This window comes from Triticum aestivum, chromosome 4B (genome assembly GCF_018294505.1).
Source record: "Triticum aestivum cultivar Chinese Spring chromosome 4B, IWGSC CS RefSeq v2.1, whole genome shotgun sequence".
Classification (NCBI taxonomy): Eukaryota; Viridiplantae; Streptophyta; class Magnoliopsida; order Poales; family Poaceae; genus Triticum; species Triticum aestivum.
In genome coordinates, this window is record NC_057804.1 from 1,768,378 (window position 1) to 1,786,539 (window position 18,162).

At 45.8% G+C, this 18,162-nt stretch overlaps 1 protein-coding gene across 1 annotated transcript; it reads left to right on the forward strand.

Moving 5' to 3' along the window:
* Positions 1–1,438: 1,438 nt before the first annotated feature.
* On the forward strand, positions 1,439–10,644 carry LOC123090478 (uncharacterized). Its single transcript, XM_044511780.1, has 16 exons — positions 1,439–2,048; positions 2,132–2,253; positions 2,856–3,662; positions 3,785–4,118; positions 4,784–4,949; positions 5,092–5,194; positions 5,298–5,411; positions 6,938–6,987; positions 7,345–7,533; positions 7,989–8,168; positions 8,538–8,722; positions 8,842–8,937; positions 9,166–9,211; positions 9,302–9,408; positions 9,544–9,645; positions 9,753–10,644. Exons 1-16 carry the CDS (start codon positions 1,563–1,565, stop codon positions 10,398–10,400), a joined length of 3,735 nt encoding a protein of 1,244 aa, XP_044367715.1. The 5' UTR covers positions 1,439–1,562; the 3' UTR covers positions 10,401–10,644.
* The last annotated feature ends 7,518 nt before the right edge of the window (positions 10,645–18,162 follow it).

The window sequence follows — 18,162 nt, forward strand, 5'->3', positions numbered from 1 at the left end:
ATGATAAAACTAGTTTCTTTTTCGTTAGAGGTCGGCCTCAAAGTAGCGACTGCTTGCCTACACCACCACCATCTATGGCTGAAAATAGTTGATTAAGCAAAGTTGCTATTAAAGTATGCCAAATCCTTGGTGTACACGAGGAGAAAATAGTATTTCAACTGTTGTATATAGTCACTATACACACTTTCCCTTTTCATGCGAGAACAATTCTTGCCCGCCGACGACGCAATTTGCAACGGAAATGGTTTAGAATTTGTATAATATTAGTAATGTAGGAGAAATCTTTTATGCCGTTATACATCGAATGACCAGGCGTTCTTTTCCACGTGGATGCTTTGAACTCAGCTGGGACCCGGTTGTGAGGTCTATGGGACCCAACCGCGAGTATGCATTTTTCAGTAGTTTTATTCTAGGGAGCTATTTTTTAGGGAGTAATAAACTGCTTGGCTAACTACCAACTAATTGCGTAATTGGTTTCTATTTGCAAAAAAGAGAGTAATTATTTCTCCCTTGCAATCTCGTCTATGAACAACCGAAGGAAATGATAATGCATTTTCAGAAGATATAAAGGAAAACGATACTCCCTCCAATCTACAAGGTTATACTAAGTCTGCGACAAGTAGTATGGATCGAAGGAGTAATTCATTTTGCAACATTTAAGTTTCCCTCCATAGTTCTTCTTTTGAATAATCATTCCATATACAAAAAGAAAAAAAAAGGAAAAGGAAGACCATATGTTAAAACTATTTGTCTTTTTTCTTGCCATTCTCAAACTAATGACCGATGGCGTACCTTTTCTTTTCTGGTCAGAATAGTTCTTGCCCACTGATGACGTAAACGCAATTTTAAATAGAAATGCTTTATGATACAGCAGCAGCAGCAGCAGCAGGAACAACAACAACAACAACAACAACAACAACAACAACAACAAAGTACAAATCTTCTATGTCGTTATACATTGAATGATCAACGTACGATTGCACATGGATGCTTTGAACTATATTGTTCCGTTACGTGAGACGGTGGAACAAGGCCATGAGGTCTACAAACATGTCATATTTTCATCTTCTTATGTGCTGGGATCCGGCCATGGGTAGAAAATTTTGTAGTTTTTGTTATAATTTTTTAAAATTTAGCTTCTGTTATAGTGGGAGGCATTTTGTAGCCGGGGGAGCTACCTACCAGGCAGCTAATCGAGTAATCGGTCCCTTCATCGCAATCTTGTCGATGAAGATGTCAATGTGGTGGACACCCAGAGAAAACAATAAATGAATTTTGTTTCCGCGGACATGAATGGCAACCAATAATGGATTTTGCAATATTTTAGGTTTCCCTCCACATTGCCATTTCTTTTGAATGAAGCATTATTGCATTGCATATACTCCTACCAAGGAAGGAAATGAAATGAAAAAGGAAAGGAGAGGGGAGAAAAATCGTGTCTTTTGTGCAGCTCCGTCCGTCCAACCAAAATCGTTGCTTGACTTGCTTCGACTCCACCTCCCACCTCCGTTGGTTGCCTCCGTCCCCTCCGACCAAACCCCAATGCCTCGCCGCGGCCGCCGATGGCCGACGCCCCGCCGCCCGTGACCGCGCCGCGCCGACGCCCCCGCAGAGAGCCGTCGGAGCCCCGGAGCGAGAGCGACTGGGAGGAGGGATCCAGCAGCAGGGAGGGCTCCCCGGGCGCCGACAGCGCCGACGGAGACGCCGTGCGCCGCGCCGCGCGCCGCTGGAGCGACGACCACCCCGCGCGGATCTCGGCCACGCCCGCCGACGCCGGCTGGTGGCTCGGCGAGATCGAGCGCGAGCGGGTGCGCCTCGTCCGGGACTGGGTCCAGGTCCAGGTCCAGATGGAGGCCGCGCGCGACCGCGACCAGGGCGCTGACGACCCGCCGCACCCGCCCCCGTCCCCCGCGGCCGGCCCCCGGATCCGCGGCCGCCAGGCGAGGCTCGAGCTCGTCATGCGCCTCGCCGCCGACCGCCACGCCGAGCTCCAGCGCCTCTCCCTCCGCCGCGCCGTCTCCGGCTTCCCCCACCGCAACCGAATCCACGTGCGTCGCCGCATCAGCGCACTGTTCCATTAGCTGTAGCACGATTGCTCATTTCTTACTAGAGATTTTTCCAACCACCATAGGCGCTGCTCCGGGGAAGGTTTCTGCGGAACGGCGGCTTGCCGGAGGAGGAGAGGAGGCAGCCGTCGGTGGCCGCCAGGGAGCTCGGCCAGCTCCGGCAGCGCCACCCCGTCTCGGGCCTCAGGTCAGCAAGCTCCCTTCTTTATCCTTGCTGCTGCTGCTGCCCATGCTTAGTGGATAACAGCAATAGCATTCCATTTATTTTCCTGGAAAGGATTTATGCAAGCGAAATTATTGAGTTTTTGGACTACTGATTGACGCGTCATTGTCGGAACATCCTGATTCTGTTGCTTTGGTTGGAGGAGGTCCATCTTACATATGGAGTGCCCATGCATGCATGATTCTTAGTGGTTAGTTGTACTGATGCTGATACCGCTACAGTTCGATCATTTTGTTTACGCTCCGTTTTGCTGATATTAGTCTCAATCAACATATGATGGTCGGAGTAATGATGCTTATATGATGCCCAAATGAATGACAAGGTTCCAATAACAGAGCAATCGATGATGTTAAGCAAGCATTTACTCGCTAAACTCACAAATTTTGTTTTTGTCCTGTTTCATAATGGTTACCTGGAGATACAATCTAAATGAAGTGCGTGAATTTTTTCTTCATCTGAAGTGAAATGCTGTAATCTCATACGCGAGTTGGGGACCGATTTAGCCGTTGCACTTATAATGTACTTGCATGAATGTTCTACTGTGAACTAAAAGCGTTCCCCTTCAGATTGGAGAATCTCGTACGAGGTCAAGCAGCTAGCCGGTCGGATTCATCTTCAGCTCAGACTGTTGAGCTCTCAACCATTGACCATTCTGAATCAAGCCGTACTGCTTCTTCTGAAGATACCCAGGACACACGTCAACAGGCAAACGATAATGTTGGTCTTCAGCGGATTGGAGATGCAGCAACAGGGTCAGATTATGGAAGCAATGCTCCGAGTATTGCCGAAGGATTGTCCGAGCCTCATAGTCAGGAGGAGGGTTGGCAGGAAGATTTGGAGGTGGTGGAGAGAAGAAGAGACTGGGATCAGTTTTCCCATGCTATTACTACTACTGGGGAAGGATCTGAAAGAAACTGGATTGAAATTGCGGACAGCAGTTCATCATCGTCTGATGAGAGGACAACAGAGGCCGGAGATCATCAAGGGGCCTCGTATCTTCTGGAAACAAGTGATGAGTCCACAATTAGTGATACTAATCTTCCTGAAGCACATGAAGAGCAGCTTGACAGTAACCATCTCCCCGAAGCGCTTGAAGGCAATAATCATCTCCAAGAAGCACGCGGAGAGTGGAACAGGGAGGGTAATGATCCCGCAGAAGTGCGTGATGAGTGGCACAGTGGCGGTCATTTTCCAGAAGTAAATGAAGTGTGGCATGACGACGATGAGTCCAATGGGAGTGCGCATAACTGGCATGACGATCATTCAGAGCAACCCGTTGACCAGGAGTCTACGCTTATCAGAAGAGTTAATACATTTACCCCTGGTGATGACGATAATGTGTACAGCACAGAACTAAGGGAGCTTCTAAGCAGGTTTTTCTTTCTTTTCTTTCTTGTACCAAGAGGAGCTCAGCACCAAAAGCGACTTATTATTCAGTATGTACGTACGTAGTCTAAATTAACGCTGATATATGCATTGTTCAATAATTCTGCAGAAGGAGTGTTTCTAATCTTCTTGATAGCGCTTTCCGTGAAAACCTAGACCGGCTTATCCGGTCATACGTTGAACGGCAAGGTCGTGGTCCTCTCTCTTTGAATCTGCAAGGAACACCTGCGGTAGCAGCAGCAGCACCTGACCCGCAGGAGCAAGGTCAAGAAGAGCAGCAGCATGGCGATGACGACGAGGAACATCAACTTCTTCGTGATGCTGCAAGTGTTAGGCCTCGCTTAGTGATTCCACCTCCACCTATGCCTCCTCGTCAACCACTTTGGCATTCGGAGTTGCATCATAACAACTGGATGAGACAGAACATAAACCGTTCCGATATCGTGAGCTATTCTCTTTGACATTCTTATTACTACACGCAGTTTTATTCACTTTTTAATTTCTTTTGCTGCATTAGAAAATGTGGTAAAAGGGGGAAGTTCCAACTATCCCAAATACCAATTTGTTAGGAAGAGGAGATATAATGTATCTAACCCCACCCCACCCCCTCACGCCCGACTTGGGCAGAGATAAATGATTGAGAGAAGTGCGGGGACTGAGACTTAGGTAGAAGTGAGGCACCTGCGGAGGCCTGCCTCGAACATGGGTGGGCGAGCTCACAGGCGTGCGCTCTAGCCAACCGAGCCCTGCTTGGTTCTCGTTTGCATTAATTTGGACTATTTTATTTGCTGGCATTTAAAAACGTGGTTAAAGGGGGAAGTTCCCTCCCTTGACTGTACATTTTGTTTAGGTAGAAACGAGGCACCTGCAGAGGCTGCGCCTTGGATGCGGGTGGGTGAGCTTGCAGGCATACGCTCTAGCCAGCCAAGCACCGCTTGGTTCTTGTTAGCTTTAATTTGGACTATTTTGTTATAGATAATTGGATTTACAGTGACTTCCCTTCTTTGTAAGATTGATGCGAGAACATTTTAAGTTTTTTAGGTCAGTTTTGCAGGCTATATATCAAAAGCTAAAGGCATATAATGTTTCTTGTGGTTTGCTTCTGCAGGAATGGGAGGCTATTAGTGATTTGAGGGCTGATATGGCTAGACTTCAGCAAGGTATGGGTCATATGCAAAGGATGTTGGAAGCTTGCATGGATATGCAGCTTGAGTTACAACGTTCTGTGAGGCAGGAAGTTTCCGCGGCCTTGAATCGCTTCATTGGGGAGCAAGGTTAGTAACTCCTGTTTTCCTTATGGTGGATCCTATGCTAATTTACTAATTTAGAAAGGAAGACATGGCCTGGGCATGCTGGGTCTGCTCTTGTACTTAAACGACGATTGTACCCTGAATGCCGATGTACGTGGTGTCTCAGGGGAACCCAAGGAGACCATCGACGATGGATCGAAATGGATGAATGTGAGGAAAGGCACTTGCTGTGTATGCTGTGATACTCCGATCGACTCTCTTCTGTACAGGTTGGTTTTCTATCCATTATTTTTGGGTGCAAGCTGTGGAAACCTATGATTGGTTATTATTATCATCCAGTAGTGCTGAGCATGATTTTCGTGGGTGGCGCAGATGTGGGCACATGTGCACGTGCTCGAAATGCGCGAACGAGTTGGTTCGAAGCGGAGGGAAGTGTCCGCTGTGCCGCGCACCCATTATTGAGGTGATCCGAGCTTACTTCATCATGTAACTAGATGGTACGTAGAATATACGAGGAGGAAAGGAAGAGGAAAGGCGATGGAAGCTTTCTCTTGCAGCAAAGGATAATATAACCTGGACTATGATATGATGATGATGATTGTTCGATTTTTTTTGGACACATTGGTTGGTTGGTTGGTTGGTGTGGGTGTGTGTATAATCCTTGGTCTCGCCAATGTGTCAGTTTCCCCCCTCCTCTGATGTAGTGTAAGTACTCCCTCCGTTCGGAATTACTTGTCGCAGAAATGGATGTATCTGGACGTATTTTAGTTCTAGATATATCCATTTCCGAGACAACTAATTCCTAACGGAGGGAGTATATGTGTTTCTTGGGTGGTCTTCACTGATTTTATTCATGGGTTTTTTCTTCTTCTTCTTCTTCTTGCAAACAAAGTTGACCTGGTGAGATTGCTCAGCACTCTCGAAACAATTATTGATGCCTTACATAACATGGTCCTAATAATCGTGCTGAGATGAAATGGAATTCATGTTTGGGTGGAGAAGAACATCGTCCTATAAGCGCGCTTTGTCAGGATGAATAATTCTTGGTTGCCTGACATTTTTCACACAAGCAATTTGCATAAGAGGGCCTGAGGATCCATTTACTTGTTTGTTTGTTAAATTGGAAACCATTCATTTGGATCTATTTACACAGGAGGATCTATTTACTTGTTTGTTTATAAAACTGGAAACCATTTGGATCTTTTTTGTATGTTCTACTGTACTTTGCAAGTGATTTTGAAGGACCAACATAAAAGTTTCCTTTCCTGTGACAAGCACAATATGCAACTAATCGTCCAGACTTTCATCTAAACCTCAAATAGATTCTTTGGAAAAACCAAACCCCCGCTGCATGCCTCTTTCTCGTGGCCGCCCGAAACTCACCCTCACTATATCTTCTAGGCAAAGATCGACGACCCATATTTTTCCTAGTCCAGAGGGCGCCATATGCAAAATTAGTCTTCTCATGCATATACATACCTACCAGGCATAATATAGCGGCGACAATGGTCCTTTAGTGGTCCATGGATTTCGATGCGATTTGTATTATGTCTGAGGTGTCTTGTATTTCCGGTGAATCTTTATAATAGAGATCCTTTTTTGCAAAAAAGAAAAAAGAAATTGACAAGTCAAATTTGAAGAGTTGGTTGGACACCTCACGGCTATAATGATTCTTTTTATCTTCTGCTACCTCTGCCAAGCGGGCCCCACACCTCGGTGACCGACGGGCAGTAAAAAAATAAAAAGCGAGGCCCCAGCTTCACTTCCAGCACACGAGTGGAGTGGCGAGCCATGGACACTCCTGCCGCCGCTCCGCCGCCGCCGCCGCCATTCTCCGACGCATCCGACGCGACCTCCTACTCCGACTCCGGCTCCGGCTCCGGCTCCGGCGGGTTCGTATTCCTGCACCCTCCTTCCTCCGGCGAACGATTCCTCCCCCTTCTACGCCCCTAGATAGATTAGATTAGATTAGATTAGAAATAGATAGATCTCTGATGCGTCTGCGGCTGCAGGTCCGGCGACAGCGAGGAGGAGGCATCCTCGAGGGTGTGGGATTCACAAGGTACATACTTTTCCCCCTCCCTCCCTCCCTCCCTGCCACAATCTTCTCTACCTAATGGGATTCCTCATCCCTCCCTTTATGTACCTAATAATGGGGCTATAATTCAGTTCAACTTCATAATATCATTCATTCATTCTTTACATAAGATAAGATGATGCAAAATTCACTTCATAGCAGCACATTTTTTGCCCCCCTACCCACCCATTGTCATGTGCGGTGAGGAGATTGATTTTCTCCCTGTATCTGACTTCTGACCTTGGGCATGGGGCTTCGATGGTCTTGCGATATTTCTATGGTTTCGCTCCCGCGTCGTCGTCGTCGTCGTCGTTGCCAACGTTTCTGCCTGTTCCTGCGCAGATTTACGCGCCCAGGCGGAGCGTAACGAGGAGCAGCTGCTGGCCGCGATGTCGGTCGACCCTGCCCGCCTTCCGGCTCTCAACGATGTGCTCCTCGAGGTGTATGCCGTGCTGCGCCCCAAGCCCGCCGACTACGAGCAGCGGAACGCCTTGGTTGATGTCTTCAGCAAGATGGCAACCAGAATCTTTGGTACTACTATAAGAGATGATATAATTTTTACCCCTTCTTACTAATAATGTAGTCACTGAACTGAATAGCATGTTGAACTTGGCTCGCAGGAAAGAGAAAGATAATGTCATCATAAATTTTACTCTCTTGCTATAAGAGTAGTATTCGTCGTCGGTTATGCTCTTTGTATTTGAGTTTTTTCGAATGCTCTCGTTACTCGTTACTGTAATTTGCTTACTTTTAACACTTGTCACTGTTAGAAAGAAAGGTGCATAAGCACAGTCTATATGGTGCTGTTAAGAAATAGATAATGTCACAGGCTCGCATTTTAAATATTCTAGGGTGACATCAGCACAGACCGATATTCATATCAATATGTTCCACCGTATAGCTTAGCAGGTGTTGTTCTGATTATTGCTTGCCCATTTGTCTCTTACATGCATGCTGATTTGACCCCTCTTAACAAATCATTGCAGGTAACGACAATGGGTTTCCAGTCGTGCAGGCATTTGGGTCATTCACAATGGATTTATTTACTCCTAAAAGTGACCTGGATCTCTCTGTCAACTTTAGTGCAGAGATTGAGGATCAGTGTCCTCGCAAGAAAAAGATGAAAGTTGTCAGGAAATTCGCCAAAGTTCTATACTCCCTTCAAAGTAACTATTTCCTTAAGCTGAACATTTTTTGAACTAGTCTCCTGTGCGTCCATTGATCGGTTATAAACTTTCAAGCTCTTCACTCTGCATTCTTGTGTGGTTTTATCTTCATCAACGCCAAGTATCACCCACTCTTATTGAGAAAAGAACTTGATACTGAAAACTCTGTAGAATGCTTATATGTACGTACCAAATCTTCAAGTGGCCACAAAATCTCATAAAAGGAGGAAAAACAAAAGGACATCGCAATATGAATTACAGTTTGGGCCTTGACAGCATAGCTTGTTTTTGGTCATACCATGTTATTTTACCATAGTTTGTTCAGAGTTTGTATAGATAAAGGAAACAACCTTATGTTCTCAATTTCAGGGGACGGAATTTACTGTGGAGTTTTACCTGTTGTAAGTGCTAAGGTGCCTATTGTGAATGTTATTGATCGGGGAACTGGCATCGAGTGTGATATTACGGTTGAAAACAAAGATGGCATGACAAGATCGATGATTATCAAATTGATTTCTTCACTTGATGAAAGGTTTCAGATACTAAGTTACTTGGTAATGTATCTTCATTTGATCATTTTCCTAGGTGGGGTAACATACCAATGGTTGTTGGTTATTCTGAAGCTATGTGACAACAGTAACTCCTGGTCTTGGTTTTTCTGTTTATGCTGCAGGTTAAGACCTGGGCTAATATACATGGTGTGAATAGCCCGACAGCGCAGACAATGAGCTCGATGTCAATCATTTCCTTGGTTGCTTTCCATCTGCAGGTACCAAGAATGTATTCATTTTATTTAGGTTCTATTATTACATCACAAGTAATTAAACCCCAAGTCTCTGGTTTGTTTTGACTAGTGACTGTTGACAAGTCACTGCATATCTGGACTTGGATTTCCTTTTCCTAACATCTTAGTGAGTGGTAGCTCAGCAGTCTAGGTGTTTAATACTACTTTGATTTGTTTATCTGATTCTTACTGCTTTTACAATGGGCAGCGCAGACCCGCCATCCTCCAATATTACCCGCGTTCTCTGCCTTGTTAAAAGGTCTGTCTTGTTACCTTTTCTTCTTCAGCTGCTGTATCTTTTTACGCAGAAAGGATGATGAGATAACTATCTTGTTTTGGCCCCTTGCAGATGGTTCAGATTTCGCAAGTGTTGAGAAGAACATCTCGCTCTTTAAGGGGTTTGGGAGCACAAATAAAGAATCGGTAGCTGAACTTTTTGTAACACTGATGAATAAGGCGAGTAATTTTTATATTCACTTTCCATTCTATTATATTCATTTTTGCTGTGTAAGTTATGTTCATCATACTTAAATAATGCCTTACAACAACACATTTACTTCAGCTGTTTTGGATTATATTATCGCCCTGCAGCTACTATCAGTGGAGAGTTTATGGGAGCACGGGCTCTGCGCTAGCAATTTTGAAGCATCGTGGATCTCCAAGACCTGGAAGAAAGGAGTTGGTAATCTAAGTGTAGGTATTCTGCACATTGACTAGTACTGCTAATAGGTAACAGAATGCCATCCAGACACATTGTGCCCATTATCATTATTATTTCTCTGGTCTTTCTCATCGTATAGGTTGAAGACTTCTTGGACCGGTCGCAGAACTTTGCGAGGGCGGTAGGGAAGACGCAGATGCAGAAGATCTGCACATGCCTTGTAGTTTGCGCTTCGAACCTGACAGATTTCATGAAGGGCCACATCGACGCGTCGAAGCTCAAGACCCGCCTGTTTGGGCGCCTTAGCCCCGACGATCTGGTCAGCAGGCCTCGTCTGAGACGCGGCAAGAGGGATCTTAGCCCGGAGGGCAGACGTGGGATCCAACAAGAGAGGACTAAGCGTGCTGCGCGCCATGAGGAACCGGCGCACCAAGCTAATGCTACGCCCAGCACTGCTCGTGTTGCCACGGTTATGCGTCCCGTTCGACATTGTCGGTTCCTGGGCATCCAGTCTAGTGGTGGCGCGCAGTTTGCGTGCAAGCCATGGTGGCCCTTTAGGATCGTCCCTTCAGGATACGGCTATGGGTTATCCGTCCGGTTGCCTCTGAGAGCCCCCCACCCTGGCCCAGGAATATTGGGGCGAGCCCCGGGTGATCTGATACGCTCGAATAGTGGAATTCTGCTGCCGAAGCAAGGCCCGCTTCTCCCGACGCCATTGCGGGAAAGGTCTGCCGGCACGCGTCGCACGGGCAGCGGTAGAGACGAGCAGCTCCATCCAGCGCAGTGAGCAGAGGGACGGTGGAGTTCTTGCTGGTGTAGGAATGGGTTTTAGCTTGTTGTTTGCGCATATGCTTTTGGAGCTGTGCTGACTGCCAAGCCAATCCTGTACTGGTGTATCCTTGGTGTCATTGTAAATGCCTTCTGGTTCAAGAAAAACTGAAGCTCCCTCCTCGAGTAGTCATATTTTGACATATACTCCCTCCCTTCCCCCCCTTCTTAAATATAAGGCTTTTCAGAGGTCCCAATGTGAATTACATACGGAGCAAATGAGTGAATCTATACTCTAAAATATGTCTATATACATTTGTATGTAGCTCATATTGAAATGTCTAAAAGGTCTTATATTTAGAAACGGAGCAAATGAGTGAATCTATACTCTAAAATATGTCTATATACATTTGTATGTAGCTCATATTGAAATGTCTAAAAGGTCTTATATTTAGAAACGGAGGGAGTAGTAACTAGCATCAACTGCCGTTTCAGTTCTGCAACTTTGACATATAACTTCCACACAAAATATTGCAACTTTTGACATATATTAATTATCATCAAGCACACGTACAACAATTTGCTCCTACAACAAATCTACTAAGACATGTTTAAATCGAGTCAGAACAAACAACTGAAATCTGATTGATGCAATTGTATTGTGCTCAGTCTTGCTCAGTCTTCACCGTTACACGGCGATTTCAATTTCGAGGTGATTTCGATTTCTCAAACGTGCGCAAGACCAGACTACCTGGGCTAACAGGGACTTGTGCTTACATATTTGTTTGCTTGGGAAGGGCCGTTTTGCGTTTCTACGATAGCATATTGATTTATTTTTCCATCTCAGACACCAACAACCAAAATGCGTCAAATTTCCGTGTGACACAAAACGGCGAGCTCTAGGGCCTCTCAGTCGGGCCACGGAGCCTCACGGGCAGAACTCCAAAAAACTCTTGTTGTGCACGGCAAGAAGATGTGTGTCCCCGTCTCCGGAGTAGCACAAAGGGGACACATCCGTTACTACTTGAGACCCAGGAGCGCGCTGGCCTCCCACGCGCAGCATCACCCATCCCAGGAAGTGGAGCCGCCTGAGCCCGACCACCGCTTCCTGGACCTAGGCGGTGAGGACGCTGCGGGGACTTTTCTGGTGGCCGGGGTGAAGAGAGCCGAGGGCGCCATCGCCTGGGAGTACGAGTCGAGGGTGAGGCTTCTAGAGGCCAGGTGTGAGGAGGCGGCCGGGGCGGTGCGGGCGGCGGAGCAGGACACGAGCTACATCACCGACGAGCTCGCCCGTAAATAATCCATCATCGTCGGCTCATCCATGGATTTGATTGGTCGTTATTAGTGATTCTGAGCTCCATACTGATGTGATCATTTACGCAAATATTGTTTCCAGAGTTGAGAATCATATCCGAAGAGATGATACCAGACTTGAACTGTGAGGATCTGGAGGAGCAGAATCAGAGGCTCAGGGTGGAACTGGACGCCACGACCAAAGAGATCGAGTGTAAGACAGAGAAGATAGCAAAATTGCAGGAGCCGGAGAAGGTATGCTCATGCCATTTCTTTTCTCAACTCTAAAATGATGTCTTACTTTAAAGGGGTTTGGGAGCACAAACATGCAGGCCAGCCTTTGACTGGGCCCGCACGTGAGACACAGCCGTTGGACGATCGAGGCCGGCCTAATTCACTTCCTACTCCGAACCAACCTAATCTCATCCTTAAATGTGACGTGGATTATCGTTCCAATCCCGATCCCCATCAGGGGGCACTGGTTTGAAATATGTTGGAACTAAATTTTTATACTAAACATTTTTATTTTTCTTACCACTAAATAAATACATGTCAAATTCTTATTAATACATATTTTGATAGAAAATTATTACCATTATTATTGTTTGTTGGTTTAAATTAGTTTTGTTTGTTAAGATACATGTTATTGATTCATACTATGCTATCTATTAGCACCAAATAATATTTTTCATTAAAAAATGCTCTATACTAGAAATATTTTTTTCTTCATATGAACCGTAACTTAGAGTATTTAAGTAAATTATATCATGGAATGTCTTATAACATGGTTATAAGTAGTTGCATCTAGACGTCTAAATATGTTGGTAGAGTAGTCTAGGGCACATGGGTCTCACAATACAAATATCCTGGCAAAGATTATCAAGAGTAGGTACAAGACTATTTCTCAAAAAATAGTCGAGCCTTTGTGGGTTCAAATGTCCTTTATCGGTTTGTCATCGACAGCCTCAGAGCCCAGAATCAGAGCCCAAGGGACATAAACCACACAAGCAGTAATTCTTTTTTTATTTCTTACATCAAAGAAAAACGAGTGTAGGAAATCCTCCTATCTCACACTTCAAATTTAAAATGCGAGGACAATGACCAAAACCACAGCTCCAACTGAATCAATCCCACTTTGCAGTAAAGATCGAGGACTCAATAGATTTCCTCCACCGCGCGACTTTCGTCTAGACCCAGAGAGGTACTCGGCAGCTACCTCCCTCCCACGGCAACCCGAAATTGATCCTGGCTCTCTTCTAGGGAAATATTATGGCTGCTGCAAATATAAAACCTCTGCAAATACTATGATCGTTGGAAATTTAGCCATCCAAAAGCATAGTTGTTAGAGACATAGTTATTGACATAAAGATACTAGTAATTACAAAGATCGACGGTAGGATTTTGGGTGCTAAAGGTGGTGCGAGGCTATCAGTAGGTAAAGATCGACGACCATTTATTAATTTGTCGCACGGTCTAGGTCTGCAAGCTTACTCTTCTCATGTATGTATAGAAATAGAATGGAATAATATATGGCCGTTGCAAATATGTCTCTTAGAACTTTGGCCGTACATAGAACAAAAAAAGAGGTCATTGCAAGTATAAGCATAGAAAATATGACCATTAAAAAACATAGCCTTTAGAGACATTGGGATTACACTAAAGAAGACAATGATTACAAAAAGATAGAAATTACAAATTTCAACAGTTACATGAAATTAATAAAAGTTTGAGGATTTCGTCGAAACCGTGCGGTAAAATGGGAGAGAATATTTTGAGATGACTCAAATGCTGGCATATGAATTTGAGAAGTCAAAATTGAAGTGTTTGTTGGACCCCTCACAACAAAAATTTGAAGAATCTTGAGCCTCTTTTTCCCCATTCCCACCTCTATCAAGCGTGCCCTATTTCTCAGTGATGGGCATAGTAAAGAAAGGAAGAAAGCTCTAGCTTCACTTTCAGCACATGGAGCCATGGCGACTCCTGCCACTTGGTCTCCGCCGCCATCTCTGCCGCTGGTGAATTGAAATGATCTGCGGTCATGTAGTACAAGAGCAAGTCCAACTGGAGCCCTATCCTAGTCTTTGAATGCAAAGTTCAAGGTTTCTGACAAACATCACCGCCCCTACCGCGGTACCCTATCCCGCTTCAAAAAATTTGGATTCACCGGATCTCGTTCACTGCTCTCCTTTCATCCAGGTGTTAATAGACATGGGTGTTTACACTGTAAAATGTAACCTCAATATCTCCCTCTCTTCCGAACGCATGTGATTTTAAGATGAGAACTAACAACCTTAATTAAGTAGCATATGTTTACTATAAACATATGTATCCTGTGTTGGCGCCGCCTCCTCGCAGCGCCGCTTCTTCTTCTACCTCGAGCTCCCTCACAAAACTCTCTTGTGGTTTCTCTCTATCTTTTTCTCTCAAGAACACAAGAACACACACATACACATGAAACTCTACACACACACACACCTCACCGTGGAGGAACCAGCTTTGCTTTGTTCTCCCGGTGAGACACACATATGCTACATCTTTTTTCCCTCAGCCCTTACGGCCTCAACTCAAACAACAAGCTTTACATCTCTTATATAGAGACTCACGCGCACACACAGCCACGGCCACACCGGCCACTAACCCACGCACGCACCACTAACTAATCCCTAGCTACATGCACTACATGCACGTCCCCAAGCCGTTCAACTAACCGACTGCATGCAACCTGACCAATTCTCCTGGCTCCAACTTGATCTATCCAGCCAGCCGGTTTGGCTTCATCCTGCACGCGTCTCGCCGCTTCCCACGGCTATACCACCCCGGCATCAAGCCTTGCGCCGTATCACACGGCACCGCGCCTTCACGCCGTCATCGGCAGCCCGGCATCTCGCCGTATCACACAGCAGCCCGGCATCTCGCGGTCTCCGCATGCCTCCGCTGAAACTTCACCGGACTAGCTACTCTCTAACCTATGCAACATGCATAACAAAAGCAAACTAAATATGCAGATACATGAATCAAGATTAAACCTAATATCCTGTAAACAACCGGCTATCGTGTTTGATCAATAAATACCACACGGCTCTCCTTGTTGAATAGTAGGAACACTTCAATCTTGTACCTGGTATACAGAGCCAACCGCTTCTCCTATCATCTAGGTACGGAAACAACATTTAGAAACCTCATGCCATGGCCTCCAACTCGGCAGCCATTGTTAGATTGTATGTATTTATACCTGGCTTCTGTATATGTCTTCTATATTGTATTGTAAACTCCGTGTATCCCTTTATATATATGAGATAGGTACACCCATTACGGGTGTCGAGCAGTTTCCCAAACCCTAAGTTTAACATGGTATCAACCCAGATCGGTCATATGGCTTCCGCTGCCGCCCTAAGCCCGATCTCTGCCGCCGCTGCCACGCCGGCCTCTGCCACGGTTACAGCTCGTCCGCAGGGAAGCGTGAAGTTATGATGGTTGCCCATCAGGACCACGACGGACTGCTCGTTCCAGCCATCGCGGTCATCTGCTTCATTTTGGCCATCTTCATTTGCCTCTCAGCTGGCATAGCAGTGCATGTCACCAAATACGGCAGGAGCGCGGCGCAGTCCATCAAACAGAGCACACTTGGCAAATATGCGATGATTTGTCCTCTTTTTTTTTTTTGGGGGGGGGGGGGGGGGGGGCTTTGCCCCCTTGGAAAATATTAATACGTTATTAATACGTTATATGGTTAGATATATGCACTGTTTTTATAGTAGTAACCCTGCAGGCCGGAATCTGGCGCCGTGCAGTAGAGCCCTGCGATGCGTGCACGCTTTTTTTGTCAGATGTATACAGTAGCTGCTAAGTTGAAATACATCAGTGCCGTGGGCTGCTGTGCCAGAGTTATACGTGGGCCTCGGGTGCGTGCTAGATACACATACAGAGGAAGTTTTCTGAGCCGACAAATCAAAGGCCTCCTGTTGGACTCGACAGTAAGAAACACACACTCATATGTTGTTTATTTGCAGCTAGAACAGAAATTGTACCTCCACGACATCGCTTTTGGCTGTAGGACCAGAAATTGGAACGCCTGTGACAAGAGAAAACACATATACAGAGTTCACCCCCATGTATAAACAATAATCCTTTTATTTCACCTCGTGTAAGCATTCTTGCTAGCTCGGAAACATGATTGTTACATTCAGACTTCGTTCAGCTAGATCAACTTTTACTGATTTCTGTATCAAATGATAAAGATTGTTTTATCAGAAAAACGACTGTTAGAAATCGGTCTGTTCAAGTAGATAGTATATTTAACACCATTTTTGTGGGGGAGGGGGGGGGGGGGGGGGGGGATGCAGTGTCAGGATTGGCAACGCGCAAGAAGAGAGGGATGCCAACCCAAGCAGAGTCCCTGCCCTCGAGGCTTCAATGAGAGCTTATCAGACAGCAAGCTTGGCACGGTTGTTAACCCAGCGCTCGGAACTAGCTTTGACATGGTTGAAGAGGCATATGAGTTTTAGAACCTATATTCCTGGGAGATGGGGTTTGGCGTTAGGTATGCCAAAAGCAGGTTGAACATCCATCGGATAAAGTGCATGCAGGAGTTTGTATGCACGTGTGCGGTGAGGATGATTCAATAATTCAGACAACACAAATGTTTCCCCGCAGCTGCTCTTTCAAATTTGTATGCTCTCATAACACATCGAAAACCTATGCAGGGCAAGCCATTGCAGTCGAACAACCGCTCGACGAGGTGTGGGTGCCCTGGTTGATGCGAGTTCTTAGATCGGATGATAAAGGGTGGTACATATGCGAACACAAAGCAGACCACAACCATGCAGTCTCAGTTAACTGTATGGAGAAGCTGCACTAGAAATCGCACATGCACATAGATAGATACACCAGAGACTTGGTGAAACAGCTAAGAGAAAACAATATAAGCCTGAGCAAGGTTTATAGTGTGGTTGGCAGTTTTTTTGGATCTGTGAAGGAGGTGCCATTCACAAAGAGATCTCTCAAAACTCTGTGTGGAAAACTTAATAGAGAGCAGTCGGAAAATGATGCTACAAAATAATAGAGGTGTTCAACGCAATGCGGGCTGAAGATCCTGAGTTCAAGTACAGTGTGCAAGTTGATAGTGATGGTTGAGTCAAGACTTTGATGTGGACAACAGGGAGAATCATTGAGCAATTTAAGTGTTTTGGAGATGCTGTCACGTTTGATACGACATACAAAACTAATCTGTACGACATGCCATTTGGCCTCTTCGTTGGTGTCAACAATCACTTCCAAAGCATTATATTTGGAGGGGTGCTGACGAGCGATGAGAAAATTGACACTTTCAAGTGGATATTCACAGAGTTCTTTCAGATGATAGGAGCGCCACAACCACGCACAATCCTCACAGGTAAATTAAAAAAAAATGATCTCATCTATTTAGTGCTGATGATCTTTCCTTTTAGGATTGCTCTGAAAATGTTTTCATCCTGGAATATGCTGACAGTGAATTATTGTTTTTCAGACCAAGCTCGTGCAATGGAGGTTGCCATACAAGATGTCATGCCGCATATAACACATCGGTGGTGCAAATGACATGTGCTGAAGAAAGCAAAAGAGTGCCTTGGGCCACTGCTAGGCAAGGGTAGCCAGTTCAAACACGAGTTCAACAAGATGGTGCATCACATGGTTAGTGAGAAAGAATTCGAGGATGGTTGGGCATGTATGGTTGAGAAACATGCATGTGCCTGGTACCCATAGTTGGCGACTTGCTGCCTTGGGGCGTTCTGCGCACGCAGCGCAGCTGCTTGACGTCTCCTGAGGATGGCTGCGTATGCTTCCTCCCACTTGAACCAGCCACATTTGTCGGGGCCCTGCGCAAGAACACAATGAACGAAAAACAAAGAATTTGCCATGGCGATCAGAGTTGGCTTTGGAGACGAGCCCGCTTGCAAATTCAAAAAGGATGAATCTAAGAAAGAAAATGAAGCTTACAGTGTCGATCGGGCACTTGTAGAAACGCTTGCCCTAGTTTTCGCTTTCTTTTTGACTGATGTTGGTCTCCACCTGAACCTCGCCGCAGTCCGGGCACATAATGAGCGGCAAGTGCTGAAGCCTTTGCCTGGAACGAACTAAGGATGAAGACGAAGCCATGTCGAACTTGTTTGGGCAGGGTGCGGCTGCGATGGAGAGCCACCTCTCCTATAAATAGCCGGCCAGACCAAGGCAACGGTAGGATCCTCAACGTTCGACTCAAACGGCTCCCTGTCGTCGCACATCTTAACGGGTCAACTCCGGTGCCGTGTACATGAGTGTTTGACTAGATGCTGTGCTGCACTGATGTACCTGCTCGTGTACGTGTGCCCGCAAGGTTTATTTAAATAGCAAATATGGAGGCTCGGCAGCGGATTTTGGCACGAATACGGTGAAAATATGGTCGCGTCTTAATGGCTTGCATCGACCGCAACGAGCACAGACGGCATTGATTCCGGCCTGCAGGGTGCTCG

Excerpts from the sequence above, each read along its gene's own strand:
- LOC123090478 (XM_044511780.1), top strand. The coding sequence starts at position 1,563 with ATGGCCGACGCCCCGCCGCCCGTGACCGCGCCGCGCCGACGCCCCCGC. Across the intron at positions 2,254-2,855 it reads CACCCCGTCTCGGGCCTCAG|ATTGGAGAATCTCGTACGAG; the intron begins GTCAGCAAGCTC and ends GTTCCCCTTCAG. Across the intron at positions 3,663-3,784 it reads CTAAGGGAGCTTCTAAGCAG|AAGGAGTGTTTCTAATCTTC; the intron begins GTTTTTCTTTCT and ends ATAATTCTGCAG.